A 17,442-nucleotide genomic window follows, 5' to 3' on the forward strand; every position below is an offset into this window, starting at 1 on the left:
CACAGAGCAGGAAACTTGCCACTAATATGACTGAGTCTGTGTTAAACCTAACTTCAGTAGAAACACTGAAGTCTGAATTAATGGTTCTTAGCTTCAGCTACACAGTAGACTCCTCTGGGGAATTTTAAAAACACCTCATTGCTGGGAATTGTATGATGTCTGCCATTTACTTTCAAATGAATCATTAAAAAAAAGAAAAATTAGTTTGTTACATACATAGAAGAAGTGATAGATGGATATATGATAAGCAAGTATAAGAATGTAAATGGTTAAATTTGGATGTCAGGTGTCTGTATATTTCAGTTTTTCTGTATATTTAAAAGTTTTGAAATAAAATATAAGGGGGAAAATCCCCATTAAAAGACTTGCACCCCAGAGAAGTTAAATCAGAATCTCAAAGAGAACGTTATATAGGCTTCAATACTTTCTAAAAGTCCCCAGTGATTCCAATGTGCAGCCATAGTTGAGCACCACTGGACTGAATGGTATGAAGCAATGTCTGGTTAGGCTTGGCAGCTATAGAGCTGATAGAATAAGTAATCTCACTAGAGGCTTGCTATGCACCTCAGCGTTAATCTTATCTGTTCAAGGGACTTAGCCATCGGGTTAGCAGACATGATCCAGCCCAGAAACAGCAGGAGAGCTATTTGGCCACTATTTGCATGCTTTTAATTAATATTTTCTGGAGGCAGTGATACATTTAAGTATAATCTATCCTTGTGTAATCTTGCACAAGTCTTAATTTTCTTGAGTTTCATCTATCTATGAAGTGAGCTGGAGAGGCACACCTCTCTTAATTACTTCTCACTAGAAAAGACTGTGTAACAGGCTGGATATATAGATTATTACAGGCACAAAAGAACTTTCTCCTTTGTGAAACTAATGGTCTCATAGAAGCTATGGCCCATAATATTGACCTTCTTTTAGCTTTCCCAGGAGAAATGAAGCATATTTTTATGTGTGTGAGAAAAATCACACTCATAGGCAACTTGAAGGCAAATTTTTTCTGGGCGTGAAATACATTTTAAGGTTTGTTAGTGAGTCTGATGTTACTTATCTAACATTTTAAACCTCAGTTACATGTTTGAGATTATCCTTATAACCTTAAGGAAAATACATGCCTTTTTTCTGTCTATATTCCTGTAATAAGCGCCAAAGTGTTTTGATAGTCTTTGAAAGCTGAAACACTTTTGAAACTATTGATTCACTGGTGTCTTTATGTCAAGCTTTGAGTTGAAACACGGCAAAGATACTGACCTCATTGGCCCAAGGGAAAGTGCTCTTATATAGCATATTGGTGGTGGTGGTGGTGTTGCTAAGTCATTACCCCTGAACCACCAGGGAAGCCCATATAGCACATTACTCTCTTATTAATTGAAATATAGTTAATTTACAATCTTGTGTTAGTTTCTGGTGTGCAACAAAGTGGTTCAGTTATACATAGATATTCTTTTTCATATTATTTTCCATTATACTTTATTACAAGATCCTGAATATAGTTCCCTGTGCTGTGCAGTGGGACCTTGTTGTTTATCGGTTTTATACATAATAGCTTGCATCCTCCAATCCCAAGCTCCTAATTTAGCCTCCTCCTTTACTTTCCCTTTTGGTAACCATAAGTTTGTTTTTTTATGTTTTTATGCCTGTGAGTCTGTTTCTGTTTTGTAAATAATGTCGTTTATATCATATTTGGCTCAGACGGTAGAGAATCCGCCTGCAATGTGAGGTACCTGGGTTCGATCCCTGAGTTGGGAAGATCCCCTGGAGAAGGGGAAGGCTACCCACTCCAGAATTCTTGCCTGGATAATTCCATGGACAAAGGAGCCTGGCAGGCTACAGTCCATGGGTTCTCAAAGAGTTGAATACAACCGAGTGACTTTCACTTTTATATCATATTTCAGATTCCACATATAAATATCTATGTTATTTTTCTTTTTCTGTCTGACTTCACTTAGTTTGATAATCTCTAGGGTGATCCATGTTGCTACAAATGGGATTATTTTGCTCTTTTTATGACTGAGTTTTATTCCATTGTTTGTGTGTGTGTGTGTCACTGCACACACCATTTTCTTTATTCATCTGTTGATGGACATTTTGGTTGCTTTTATGTCTTGGCTATTGTAAATGATACATTATTCTTGCCAGGTAATCTAAAGAAAGAGCTGCATACTAAACATAATCAAAATAGTCTGTTTTCTCTCAATTGGATTATAATTAATTAAAATATTACATATCAACCATATTAGATAAGAGATTGCATTTTTAAACTAATAATAGAAATACTGGGTTTCAGGTGTTAATGTAGACTGTCAGAAATTGCTGCCTCACATTCAAACTTGATTTTGATTTGATATTTGGTGCTATATAATGTGACATTATCTAAATATGTCCAAATGTATTTATCCTTTATGTTGATGGATATTTAGGCAGTTTTCAGTTGCTTACAAACAATGCTTGTATGATAAATTCTTATACATGTCTTTGTACTCGCATCCAAAGAGTCTCTAACTATAATTCTTAGGAGAATTGCTGGGTTGTAGCCTGCCAATGCAGGAGACATAAGAGACACAGATTCGATCCCTGCATCAGGAAGAGTCCTTGGAGAAGGAAATGGCAACGCCCTCCAGTATTCTTGCTTGGAGAATCCGATGGACAGAGGAGCCTGGTGGGCTACAGTCCATAGGGTCACAAAGAGCCTGACACAACTGAAGTAAGTCACTTACGATGCATTCAGGGTGTACATAAATTGAATTTTACTAGACTTTCTCACGGAGAAGGCAATGGCACCCCACTCCAGTACTCTTGCCTGGTAAATCCCATGGACGGAGGAGCCTGGTAGGCTACAGTCCATGGAGTCGCTAAGAGTTGGACACGACTGAGCGACTTCACTTTCACTTTTCCCTTTCATGCACTGGAGAAGGAAATGGCAACCCACTCCAGTGTTCTTGCCTGGAGAATCCCAGGGACGGGGGAGCCTGGTGGGCTGCCATCTATGGGGTCGCACAGAGTCGGACACGACTGAAGCGACTTAGCAGCAGCAGCAGCAGCAGACTTTCTCAAATTTCTCCTGAAAGTTTAGAAAGCAGTATGTATAAGGGAATGTAGAATGACAGTGTTATGAATCTTATAAAGTAGATGACTCTCATAAAGTAATACTACATGATGTTTTAAAAGTGAAAGTGTTAGTCACTCAGTTGTGTCTGACTCTGTGACCCCAGGCTGTAAGACTGTAGCCCGCCAGGCTCCTCTGTCCATGGATGTTTAGGGATACATTTATAGTAAAATTATTTAAAAGGAATAGGAATGATAAACACCAAATTCAGGATAGTAGTAAACTCTAGGATGGCAGGAAGAGATTTGTTGGATTAGGCTACACAGAGGTATATTCGTATGTTTTATTCTTTTTAAGTTGAGTGATGGGTAGATGGGCTGTTACTATATAGGTCTGAAAGATTTCTATCACTTTTTTCCTTGTCTTTAAATGTATGTCAGTTAGTGCTTTATGCTCACTCTAATCTACCATCAGTCCCATCACTCTTATGCCACCTGGATTCAAATATTGTATTAGCTACTTGGCCCCTTATTATAGGCAGCTGCTTTTATGATCTTAATTTAAAGATTATCTAAGAGTTTTGTTTTAGTAAATCTTATTAAGCTATAACATACCAAAAAGTACACAGGGTACAGCTAATGAATTTTCACAAAGTAAAAGTATCCGTGTGACCAGCACTCAGAATAAAAAAACAGAATGATCCCAGAACGCATTTCATAACGTTTTACAGTCACTGTCTCCCATGATGTTACTATCCATCATCCTGACTTCTATAGCCAGATTAGTTTTACCTGTTTTGAACTTTACATAATTGTAACAGAATATAATTTTTGTGTCTTGTTTCTTTCACCCAGCATTATAATTGAGAGATTCATCCATGTTGTTTTTGTGTTAATGCTTCTTTGGCTTGAATTGCTGCATGGAATTATATGAATATTATTAAGAGTGCTGTGCTGAAGTTATCACAGTTTTATGACTGTATTATCATATTTCAAGTCAAAATACATAATTTTGGCAGTTCAGGTTGTTTCAGTTATGAAACTCAATCTAAACTATGAAGGAGCTAACAGTATAGGCTTGTCCTACTTAATTTCTAATTTATCATATGTACTGAAAAAAAAAACCTAGGAAATTTCTTAATAGCGTTCATTTAGAATGCTTGCACTATAAAACATAAAAAATAAGTTTTTCTTTTCATCGATATCTTAGGTGTCTCACAGTTCCTTTTTTATTTTGGTCTGTCCTGTGCAGCATGTGGGTATAGTTCCCCAGCCCGGGATCGAACCCGCGCCCCGTGCACTGGAAGCATGGAGTCCTAACTGCTGTTATATTTTAGTAGTTTTATATTTTACAATATATATAACAGGCAATAGTGGGGTAAGGAATTAAGTGGTACAAACTACTATGCATAAAATAAGCTACAAAGATATATTGTATATCACATGAAATGTAGCCAATATTTCATAATAACTAAATGGAGTATAATCTTCAAAAATTGTGAATCACTGTGTTGCACACTTGAAACCTACATAATATTGTAAATCAGCTGTACCTCAATTTTTAAAAATACATGTCTCTATATTTAGATCATTTGAAATAATAGGAAATGACCTTGACCTAAATACTGCTTTTTCTGAGACTGCCTAATAAACTAGCTATGGAAGCTATTTTTTGTGGATTTAATGACATAGAAACATCAGATCTCTGAAAGTAGTAGGATTTATTTGCTTCTATGTTGCTTCCCCATTTGAATGTCCTGAATTAAAAATCCTTTTGAAAAAGAGACCCACTGCAAAAACTAAAGTGGCTTATAGATGCGAATATGCCATATAACAAGTTTCAAAGGATTTTATTGAGTACTTCGAGGCTGGGGGTAGGGTAATTACCTGAGAAAAATTACCCACAAAAAATAATGTGTGTTTTGCTTGAAGAGAGGCAAATTTAAAATTCTTTGAGTGTTTATCAGTACTTTTCCATTGAGTTCTAAGATTAACAGCAGTTTGCTTATATTTAAAATGAGAATAATTGTTGCATCAAAACAGACCTTTAGAGGCAGCCATTCTAATTCTGAACCTTAAGTGAAAACCACTTAATGGGGAGCCACACACATGTTTTATACTGTGTTGTTGTTCAGTCACCAAGTCGTGTCCTACTCTTCGTGACCCCATGGACTGCAGCACACCAGGCTTCCCTGTCCCCTACCATTTCCCAGAGTTTGCCCAAGTTCGTGTCCATTGCATTAGTGATGCCATCCAGCCATCTCATCCTGTCGCCCTTTTCTCCTTCTGCCTTCAATCTTTCCCAGGATCAGGGTGTTTTCCAATTAGTCAGCAGTTCACATCAGGTGGCCAGAGTATTGAGCTTCAGCTTCAGCATTAGTCCTTCCAATGAATATTCAGGGTTAATGTCCTTTAGTTTAGGATCAGCTGGTTTGATCCCCTTGTTGTCCAAGGGACTGTCAAGAGTCTTCTCCAGCATGACAGTTTAAAAGCGTAAATTTTTTGGCATTCAGCCTTCTTAATGGTCCAACTCTCACATCTGCACATGACTTACTGGAAAAACCCAAGCTTTGACTATATGGACCTTTGTCAGCAAAATGATGTCTCTGCTTTTGAATACACTGTCTAGGTTTGTCATAGCTTTTATTCCAAGGGCCAAGCTTCTTTAATTTCATGGCTGCCGTCACCGTCCACAGTGATTCTGGAGCCCAAGAAGAGAAAATCTGTCACTGCTTCCACTTTTTCCCTTTCTAATGGTCATGAAGTGGTGGGACCAGATGCCATGATCTTAAGCTTTTTAATATTTAGTTTTAAGCCAGCTTTTTCACTCTCATCCTTCACCCTCATCAAGAAGCTCTTTAGTTCCTATTTGCTTTCTGCCGTTAGGGTGGTCTCATCCACATATCTGAGGTTGTTGATATTTCTCCTGGCAATCTTGTTTGCAGCTTGTAACTCATCCAACCTAGCATTTGTCATAATGTGCTCTGGTATAAGTTAAATAAACAGGGTGACAATAAACAGCCTTATCATACTCCTTTCTCAATCCTGAACCAGTCAGTTGTTCCATACAAGGTTCTAACTTTTGCTTCTTGACCAGCATATAGGTTTCTCAGGAGACAGGTAAGATGATCTGGTATTCCCATCTCTTTAAAAGAGTTTTCCACAGTTTGTATGATCCACACAGTCAAAGGCTTTAGCATTGTCAATGAAACAGAGGTAGACGTTTTTCTGGAATTCCCGTGCTTTCTTTATGATCCAGTGAATGGTGGCAGTTTGATCTCTGGTTCCTCTGCCTTTTCTGTATCCAGCTTGGACATCGGGAACTTCTCAGTTCACACAGTGCTGAATCCTAGCATGTAGGATTTTGACCCATAACCTTACTAGCATGAGAGATGAGGGCAGTTGTCCAGTGTTTTGAACATTCTTCAGTACTGCCTTTCTTGGGACTTGGGATGAGGATTGACCTTTTCCAGTCCTGTGGCCACTGCTGGGTTTTCCAAACTTGCTAACATGTTGAGTGCAGCACTTTGATAACATCATCTTTAAAGCTCTGCTGGTGGAGTAGGAAATGGCAACCCACTCCAATATTCTTGCCTGGAAAATTCCATGGACAGAGAAGCCTGGCGGGCTAGAGTCTGTGGAGTCTCAAAGAGTCGGACGTGACTGAGCACACACACAAATCTGCATACTGCATATTGGTATGATTGTTGTACCAACTTGGTATATTTGTTAACTGCATTCCTTTGGAGCAATTTTAAGCTGTTGTGGTACATCTAACAAAAGAACACTTCAAAGTACAGCATCCTTGCTGATCTTCTTAAACTCAAAGTCAGGTATTATTGAAATAAAATGTTTCTAGAGTGAGTTTTTCTCACTCTCACTCACTCTCATAAATGTCAATTATGAATCAAACTGTTTAGACTTAGCTTGAAAATGATGGATTACAGCTACTTGGAAAATAGTAGGTGGAAGACTTAATACAACAGTTTTTCACAGCATGAGGTTTTAAAAGAAAGGCCATTTAAAATATTGCAAAGAGATTTTTTATTAAAAAAAAAAAAATCATTGCCAGAAAGCTGTTTTAAAAACACAAAGGTAGGGAATTCCCTGGCTGTCCAGTGGTTTGAACTTGGTGCAGTGAACTGCAGGGGCTGGAGTTTGGTCGCTGGTTGGGAAGCTAAGATCCTGAAAGTTGTACAGACAAAAAAGAAAAAAAATTAAAAAATGAAAGATAGAAGAAAGTGATTAATTTTTCATCTTCAGCATACGTATCAGATATTCATCTGAGGATATGATAATGAAACAGTAGAATATAGAAGAGTTTGGAGTAAATAATTCAGATACATGTAAATATATTTGCTTTAGTGAATGATAAAGGCATGAAGTTCAGTCTTAGGAAATGAGTCTGCTGGATTCAAGTATTGAAGTTTCAGGTAAGTAAGTATACTTTTCATACCACAGTAGGCCCAATTAATAAGGTCTAAAACTTGAGTTACATCATGTTTACCTGTGGAACCCACTGTTGAGATGGTAAAAATTGTGAACTGTGATATGAGAATGAATTAAATGTATTTTCACTGACAGATTTCTCCTCACGCTCACTATTGCAATTATTGCAATGGCTAGATTCCTTGTTTCCCATCACTGAATGGAGAAAATTTTAGTTAGAGATGTTAGAGGAAGAACGACTAGTAGTAGAGAAAGAAAGAAAAATCTCAAACTTGGGTCTGTGCTATCCAAAACAGCTTTTTTTTTCTTGTGCCAGCCATAGGGATCTCCAGCTTTCAATATAGGTGCCAAGTACAAACATTGCCAGCTAGGAGATAACTAAATATAGTAGTCAGCTTATCAGATACTAGAATTTTGCCATGACCTTGAGGTCATGTTACATGGGAATCTGACATTCATGTTCCATGGGAACTACTTCAAATTACTACCAGTTTGGTTAAGAGTTCATAATTGCATATCCATAAGATCTATTATGTCTTCTTCCAACTGTTTTCAGATTTGTGAATCATCTTGAGATAAATAAGTAGCAAGGAGTAAATCATTACTTCTTTTTCCCCTTGGGAATACTATTTGCCACCATCCCTCCTTTCCCTGGTGAAGGTTAACTGACTTGGAAAATAGTTGAGTATTATCATTTTGTTTAACTAAATTGTACAACATGCCATGATGTCCTCAAGCTAATTTCATAGTGGTTGTTAAGGTCATTCTCAGGGTTGAGAAAGTATTGCAAATACCTGCCTCAATTTCTATTTCATTGATAAGTTTTTGAAGAGTGTTAGTATTTTCTCAAGAATATGGCTGTGAGTAGATTTTGAATGAAGTCTTTAAGATAAGCTAGCTAATTTGTATGCATTCATAAATTATGCAGATGGTCCCCTATTGATGAATAAAAATGAATGACCCCACAAATTGCCCAATCAGCCTATACATGGAACCTAACTCCCTATTCTGAAGAATTTGTGCTTGCTTGGTGGCTGAGAGAAAATCGGAGTGTGAGGAAGTAGTGTTTTGTTTTGTTTTTTTTGTGGACGTAGTTTTAAAATCAGCGTTTATAGATAGAAATGGGAGAATACTAGCTTAACTATGGAAGTTTTAGAACTTGTTCTCTTGCACCTAAGTCTGATTGTAATGAAAAAGCCCCCACCATTGCTTGTCTCAAAATTTTTCAGTTGTGTAGTGATTCTTGAAATTCTCTTTAAGAATAACCAAGTAGAAAGAAGTACTTTGTAAATAAGGCTTGGCTCTTATGAATAATTATTTAAAGGTCATGTTAAAAGGATTTAAGCTCACTAAAAGTGTAACAGTGGTAATGTGGAAGATGTGGTGGGTAAAGGAGACTACCTCATTCTTCGAAGGTTTTGTTGAAGCACAATTAAGCATTCTAAAATGGCTTTGTCACATGTGAACCATCTGGTGTGAAAGAACTATATTTGTCATGTCTAAAGGACTTGGGGTAATTGTATTTTGCTGGAAATAGTCACATTCTTTATTGTTTGCAGGTTCCTCATCAAATCTTTAATTATACACTGTTTTTGTCAACAATAAAGCAATTTCAAGGAAAAAAAAAAAGCTTTGCTGGAATTTGATCACCTCCACTAGGTTTATAGGTTTTTTTCTGGCTTTGGGTGACTGACCATACCATTGTAGTTATCTGGTTTATTAAGATCTTTTTTGTACAGTTCTCTGTGTTCTTTCCATCTCTTCTTGATCTCTTCTGCTTTTATTAGGTCTTTACTATTTCTGTCCTTTATTGTGCCCATTTTTGGATGAAATATTTCTTTGATATATCCAATTTTCTTGAATAAATCTCTAGTCTTTCCCCTTTTGTTGTTTTCCTCTTTTTCTTTGCATTGTTCATTGAAGAAGGCCTTCTGTCTCTCCTTGCTATTCTCTGGAACTCTGCGTTTAGTTGGGTGTACCTTTCTCTTTCCCCCTTGCTTTTCACTTTTCTTCTTTCTTCAGCTATTTGTAAATCCTCCTCATACAATCACTTTGTCTTCTTGCTTTTCTTTTTCTTTAGGATGATTTTGTTCAGTGCCTCTGTACAATATTATGGACCTCTGTCCATAGTTCTTCAGACACTCTGTTTACTAGATCTAGCCCCTTGAATCTATTCGTCACCACCACTGTGTATTCATTCATAGGGGATTTGACTTAAGTCATACCTGGGCCAGCCTAGTGTTTTTTCCCCATGTGCTTTAGTTTAGGCTTGAATTTTGCTATGAGATGCTAATGATCTGAGCCACACTCAGCTCCAGGTTTTGTTTATGCTGACTGTCTACAGCTTCTCTATCTTTGGCTACAAAGAATGTAATCACTCTGATTTCGGTATTGACCATTTGGTGATGTCCATGTGTAAAGTTGTTTTATACTGTACGCTGTGGAAAAGAGCAACAGAGACAGGCAAAGATGAGAGAAAGGAGGATTCTGCTGATGGAACAGGAGAGATTTCCTGAGACAAAATGTGTTTTCGTGTAGCCTTTCCAAAAAAAGTTAATGTCAGCACTCAAATTTTAACAGTTCCTGAAAATGATCAGTAGCTACAACCAAGAGGAATATGCCCTTCACAGGTGGGAAATAAAAGATTCCAAGAGAGGAAGAAGTTCACTTTAAAATTTTGGATGAAACTTTTTCTGATTCAGAGATAGGCTCAGTGATGTTGATTTGTATGAGAGTGTTGGAAATAAGAGGAAGAAAACATAGAGAAATAACACAATTTGGAGATTTGTACGTAAATATTAATGATTCACTTCCCCAAATGGGGCTTCCCAGGTGGCTCTAGTGATAAAGAACCTGCCTGCCAATACAGGAGAAGAGACTAGGATTCAATCTTTGGGTTGGAAAGATCCCCTTGGAGGAGAAAATTGCAACCCACTCCAGTATTCTTGCTTGTGGAGAATCCCATGGACAGAGGAGCCTGGTGGGCTATAGTTCATAGTATCCCAAAGAGTTGGACAATACTGGAACAACTTAGCATGCACATTCCCTCAAATAATCATCATCTTTAAAGATATGAATAATCAGCTTTATGAGTTCGTTTTCAAATATAATTCAGCATAAGAATTCTGTTAATTCAGCTTTTGTAATTCTCTGTTGGTAAAACACAAGACTCTGTCTCCTCCTTACATACTGACAGTTCTAATTATTTGTACTCAGAAAGGTTTCAGGGTGCTAGATACCACAATTCCTTTAAAATAGAAATGGAAATACATTGCCCACAAAGTCTCACTATTATGTTCATGAACTGTGTTAATTTGGAGTTTCCATAAGCGCCATAAACCAAATGAGTTATCTCAGTACTTGTATATGGCTACAGCCTACTTTTATTTGTTGAAATAACTATTTTAGTTGACATAGAATCATTGAAAAATGTAGGATTGCTTTCTTAAGAATTTACTGTGATTTTTTCCCCCCCAAAATTCTTGGCTTTTTTTTTTCTTTTTACTTATTTTGAGTGTATATATCTATATATTTCATCAGCAAGGCTTATTTTATTGCTCTTCTATTTTTTCCTCTAGATAAAAGTTAAGCAGCTAGAAGAACAACTGCATTTTCTTACTGAAACCAGTTCACAGAATGACCATCTACGCAAGTTGAATAAGGCACTAGAAGGCAAATATGCTCAGGTGTGATTAATAGCTACAAAACAGATTGCTTTTATGTTTTCATTAGCTTTTAAGAAACAGGCCTTTCTCCCCACCTCACCATACAATCCCAGGAAGATGAATATTCTGTCACTGTACTCCATTTAACAAACATTTTTTAAAACACCCTCTATATACAAAGTTCTGCTTAATCTTAGTGGATTTCAGAAAGATGCCAGAATCAGGATTGGGACATTCAGCTTGCTTATGCTCTACCTGGAGGATTAGGAATGTACTCAGTAGATTTTATTATAGAAGATTATGGCTTTCGGAAACAAAATAGATTGTATTGGGAGCATCCTTAGGGAGCATTATTATGATGAAAGCATTAAGAGTCACGTTGTTCATAAAGGAAGTGGGTTTTTTTGGTGTGCGCCTTAAAACTTTTGGCAGATGCGAGGAACAAATATCTTTGGTTTTTTAGTTATAGGCAAAGACAGAACTTGGTGCCAGCAAGACCCACAGCAGTGCACTTGAAAGAGGTATTAGTAGTGATGGTGCTTACTTGTCAGCATGGTGGCTATTGAGACTGAAAACCTGTCATAAGTCACATAATGCTTTAACAAATGAAGAGAAAATTAGACAAATAAGGTATATAAAACATTTAGTGGAGAAAATAATCCAGGAATATATGTTAGTAAAAGAAAGTGATTCATTTCAGTGATTTACAATTTACCACATTATCTGTTTATTTTTAGTTCTTAACACTGAGTGTTAGCATGTGTAATGTCTGTGTCTATAACATTTGTGTATGTTATACCTCTGGTAACCAAGGAACTAGAATGTGTCTTCAGATGGAATGCTGCTAGCGTTCTAACCATCTGACTATACTGGTAAAGGGGGCTTTGTTAGATACGCTTTCTCTTTTCACTAGGACATACTTCATTCTGGTATTTTTTTTTATTCTGAAAGCAAAGGAACACATTTTTAAATATATTTTCCATCACAGCTTTGTTTAGAACATTGTGTTGTTTCTCACAGTAAATGGGGCGCTAGTTGGAAAATAATCCTAGGTTTAGTTGATTTGTTTTTCTCAATTGGTGATGCCTCCAAGAAGAAGGAAATCTCCAGAGAGGCCTGCTTCTTCAAAATTCCTTGAAAGCTATCGGCCTCCTGTAAACAGTGGAAAGGAACGGACTTCCTCAGTTGGTTTGCCCAGTGTTGTTCCAAACCCCACACGCCGTGTGACCTTTGCACCTACCCTGACTTCAGTGAGGTCTTCTCAGGAGATTGGAGACTCTAGGATCTCTCTAAAGACACTTTTGAATGCCATTAAAACCATGGAGGGAAGACTAGAAGGTAAAATAGACATTCTTGCCTCAAGACCATTAATAAATGATGAGTCACCAAATTTTCTTAATCGAGATTCGGTAAGTGAAGACCAGAAATCATAAAGAAATTTCAGATTTATACAACAATGAAGAAAAGTAGTAACATCTAGAGAGATAAAGTTTAGAGATATGCATAGTAACAAGGAAACAAGCTTCTTCACAAACAGGATAGACTAATGTAGATTGAAACCATCATTCTGGCTATCTCATACTTAATTTTTCTTTTGGACACAGAAATGTCCAATTTGGCTTAACACTAACCATTGAGATTTTTTAAGTCTAATTTTCTATTTCTTAAAAATTAGTATGTTAATAACTTAACATTTACAGTAAAATGTTTGGATAAAGGCTGATTTTAAAGTAGAAGTACATAGATAGGAGCCATAATATGTCGGATGCTGGCATATATTTCCCCCCAAAAAACTTACTAGAGCATCTATCTTTGTTTCCTATTTAAAAACAGAAAGTACTATAACTTGTCTTAGAGTTGACTACTGTTTAGATGCTTTTGTTAAGTACTTTAGCTAGCGGCCTTTTCATATTTATATGTATCTTATAAACACTGGTAAAACTGTAAAAACTATGTTCTTCCGAATGTATTTTTCCCATTCAATAGGTTTTCAAAACGTCTAAGTTAGCATCTTTTGTACTATGCTTGGATCCAGTAGGTTTTCAAAACATCTAAGTTAGTATCTTTTGTACTATGCTTGGATCCCTACAGAAAAAGTATTTTAAATGTTACATGTTAAAAGTTATAGGTAAGTATAATGTTGAGGGAGGTGTGGGGAAAAGGCATTCTTCTTTGTTGATGTTTGGAGTGCCCTCTTCCCACGAAGGACAATTTGGCTTTATTTACCTTTATTTCTTGGGCTTCCCTGGTGGCTCAAATGGTCAAGAATCTGCCTGCAATGCAGGAGACCCAGGTTCGATCCCTTGGTCTGATCCCTGGGTTGGGAAGTTCCCCTGGAGAAGGGAAGGGCTATACCCAGTCCAGTATTCCTGCCTGGAGAATTCCATGGACAGAGGAGCCTGGCGGGCACAATCCATGGGTTCGCAACACAAAAATCAAACAATTGAGTGACTAACACTTTCACTTTTTCACAGAGGAGCCTGGTGGCCTACAGTCAATGGGGTCACAAAGAGTCAGACATGACTGAAGGGACTTAGCACACACACACAATATATATAAGAGGTATTAAGATATATAAATATATATTATATATATATATCTTCAGATACATAAGATACATAAATATCTTGAGATATTTAAATATAAGATATATAGATATCTTAATCATAACATATATGTTAAGTTAAAACAAGGTTCAGAAGAGTATACAAAGTATTTCACTATTTGTGTGTAAAAGGGTTGGGAGGATGAAGAATATATACATATGTGTTCACCTTTGCCAAGAGTATCTCTAAAATGAATTGTAATAAATTGGCAATGTTATTTTTAAGAAAGGAAACTGTGTGGGTGGGAGATTTTTCACTTTATCCTTTTGTACCTTAAAAATAATGTGAATGTGATACCTATCTTGAATAATTTTATGCACATTTTATTTTCAACAAAAGCAAAAGTGGACAAAGGATGGTCTTTTCAGCAAGCGGTGCTGAAGTGATTGTATATCACATGCAAAAACAAAAAAACCAAAATACCTTTGATCTGTACCTCTTACCATATATAAAAATTATCTCAAAATGGATGAGATCCCTAAAGGTAAAACCTAAAACTATAAAACTTCCAGAAGAAAACATTGGAAGAAAGCTTTGTAATCTTGAATTACACAAAGATTTCTTAGATTTGACATCAAAAGCATGATCCATAAAGGAAAAAAAAAAAGAGAAATGACAGCTTATGCTCTTCAAAGACATTGTTAAGAAAATGAGATAAGCTACAGGCTGGGAGAAGAAACAATTGCAAATCATATATGCGATGAAAGTGTTGTCTCCAGAATTTATTAAAATCACAAACCTCAGTAAGAAGAACGCAGTTTGGAAAAAGAAGAGGCAAAGTATTTGAACATATATTTCACTAAAAAGATAGATGGATATAAATAAGAACTTGAAAAGATGTTAAACATCAAGCATTAGGGAAATGCAAATTAAAACCACAGTGAGATCCTGCCTCACACTATTGTGTGTGTGTGTGTTCAGTCATGTCTGACTCTTTATGACCCCATGAACTATAGCCCTCCAGGCTTCTCTGCCTGTGGAATTTTCCAGGCAAGAATACTGGAGTGGGTTACCAGACAGTAAAGAATCTGCCTGTAATGTGAGAGACCCAGGTTTGATCCCTGGGTCTAGAAGATGCCCTGAAGAAGGAAATGGCAGTCCACTCCACTATTCTTGCCTGGAGAGTTCTATGGACAGAAGAGCCTGGTGAGGGCTACAGTCTGTGGAGTCACAAAGAGTCAGACATGACTGAGCGACTAACAGTTTCACCTCCAGGGGATCTTCTGGACCCAGGGATCAGTCCGCATTCTCTTGTGTCTCCTGCCTTAGCAAGCGGATTCTTTACCACTATTGCCACCTGGGAAGCCCACCACATACTATTAGAACGTCTAAAATTGGAAAACTGATTGTACCGAGTGTTAGTGAAGATATGGAGGAGTTCTCATACATTGTTGAAGGGAATGTAAAATCAACCATTTTGGAAAATAGTTTAGTAGTTTCTTTAAAAGTGAAACAGGGAACTGCCCTGGTGGTCCAGTGGCTAAAATTCTGCAGTCCCAATGCAGGGGGGCCAGGTTCCACCCCTGGTCAGGGAACTAGATCCCACATGCTACAACTAAGACCTGGTGCAGCCAATTTTTTTTTTCAAATGAAACATATTACTACCATATGACCCATCACTTCCACCCCTGTGTATTTACCAAAGATAAATGAAAGTTTACATCTACACAAAGATTTGTATACAACTGCTCAAAGCAGTTCTATTTGTAATAGCTTAAAACTGCCACTTCATGGCAAATAGATGGGGAAATAGTGACAGACTTTATTTTCTTAGGCTCCAAAATCACTACAGATAATGACTGCAGCCATGAAATTAAAAGAGGCTTTCTCCTTGGAAGAAAAGTTATGACAAACCTAGATAGCATATTAAAAAGCAGAGACATTACTTTGCCGACAAAGGTCCATATAGTCAAAGCTATGTTTTTTCCAGTAGTCATGTACAGATGTGAGAGCTGTGCAGTAAAAAAGACTGAATGCCAAAGAATTGATGCCTTCAAACTGTGATGTTGTAGAAGACTCTTGAGAGTCCCTTGGACAGCAAGGAGGTCAAACCAGTCAATCCTAAAGGTAATCAACCCTGAATATTCATTGGACAGACTGATGTTGAAGCTTCAGTACTTTGGCCACCTGATGCGAACAGCCGACTCATTGGAAAAGACCCTGATGTTGGGAAAGATAGACGACAGGAAAAGGGAATGACAGAGGATGAGATGGTTGGATGACATCACTGACTCAATAGACATGAGTTTGAGCAAGCTCCAGGAGACGGTGAAGGACAGGGAAGCCTGGCGTGCTGCAGTCCATAGGGTTGCAAAGAGTCGGACACGAGTGAGCGACTGAACAGAACAGAAAACTGGAGCAACTCAAGTGTCCAGCAGAATACTGTTCAGCAACAGGAAGGAAGAACTACTGATACATGCAGAAGATTGAGTGAATCTTAACTGTGCTGAGTAAAACAAACCATTCAAAAATGAGTACAGTACATCCCCTACATATGAACCTTCAAGTTGTGAACTTTCAAATGTGCAATCACATGTCCAATCATGAAGGTTAGTTCTGTTTGAGGAGGCACAGGATTCGAATGTAGACTGGTACTTGAAGTCTGCAGCAGCTGCTCAGAATACAGTCCAGTTCAGTTCAGTTGCTCAGTCGTGTCCAGCTCTTTGTGACCCCATGGATTGCAGCACTCCAGGCCTCCCGTCCATCACCAACTCCCAGAGCTTGCTCAAACTCATGTCCATTGAGTCGGCGATGTCATCCAACCATCTCATCCCCTTCTCCTCCCGCCTTCAATCTTTCCCAGCATCAAGGTCTTTTCCAGTGAGTCAGTTCTTTGCATCAGGTGGCCAAAGTATTGGAACAGCAGCTTCAGCATCAGTCCTTCCAATGAATATTCAGGACTGATTTCCTTTAGGATGGACTGGTTGGATCTCCTTGCAGTCCAAGGGACTCCCAAGAGTCTCCTCCAACACCACAGTTCAAAAGCATCAATTCTTCGGTGCTCAGCTTTCTTTATAGTCCATCTCTCACATCCATACGTGACTACTGGAAAAACCATACCTTTGACTAGAAGGACCTTTGTTGGCAAAGTAATGTCTCTGCTTTTTAATATGCTGTCTATGTTGGTCATAAGTTTTCTTCCAAGGAGCAAGCATCTTTTAATTTCATGGCTGTGCTACCAAAGTGTCCAGTGCTACCAAAAAGCTATGACCCTGTAGCTCAGACGGTAAAGAATCTGCCTCCAGTGCAGGAGACTGGGTTCGATCCCTGGGTCAGTAAGATCCTCTGGAGAAGGGAATGGCAACCCACTGCAGTATTCTTGCCTGGAGAATCCCATGAAAAGAGGAGCCTGGCGGGTTACAGTCCATGGGATCACGAAAAGTCAGATACGACTGAGTGACTAACACTACCCAAATGTCACTGAATCATTTTTTCAAGAGGGTAGCTAGAAATGAGTCTAGCAAGTAACCAGAACCTGTGCCATCAGTGTCAGGCATGAGTAAAATTGCAGTTTGCCCTCTGTCTCCTCTTGCTGATGATCCTTCAACCCTTAACCATCTCCCACCTCTACTCCCTCTTCCAATCAGTTCTCACCTGTTCACTTGATGCCAGTCAGCCCCTGTAGGCCAGCTGTTGTACTATGGTACTTTTCAAGGTACTGTACTGTAAGG

General features: G+C 37.9%; 1 protein-coding gene across 7 annotated transcripts in view; it reads left to right on the forward strand.

The window, feature by feature from the left end:
• Positions 1 to 17,442, forward strand: part of CCDC150 (coiled-coil domain containing 150) — a 94,892-nt gene that overhangs the window by 59,565 nt on the left and 17,885 nt on the right. For 6 of the 7 annotated variants that reach the window (XM_081581455.1, XM_081581458.1, XM_081581454.1 and 3 more), the window contains one exon: positions 11,079 to 11,186. In XM_081581455.1, coding sequence (XP_081437581.1) covers positions 11,079 to 11,186 — 108 coding nt within the window. Of the gene's footprint in view, positions 1 to 11,078; positions 11,187 to 12,232; positions 12,575 to 17,442 lie in introns of those variants that run through there. The other variant, XM_081581460.1, reaches the window with a different exon arrangement.

Source organism: Giraffa tippelskirchi, chromosome 3, assembly GCF_054371585.1.
Source record: "Giraffa tippelskirchi isolate mGirTip1 chromosome 3, T2T-mGirTip1v1.2.pri, whole genome shotgun sequence".
Lineage (NCBI taxonomy): Eukaryota > Metazoa > Chordata > Mammalia > Artiodactyla > Giraffidae > Giraffa > Giraffa tippelskirchi.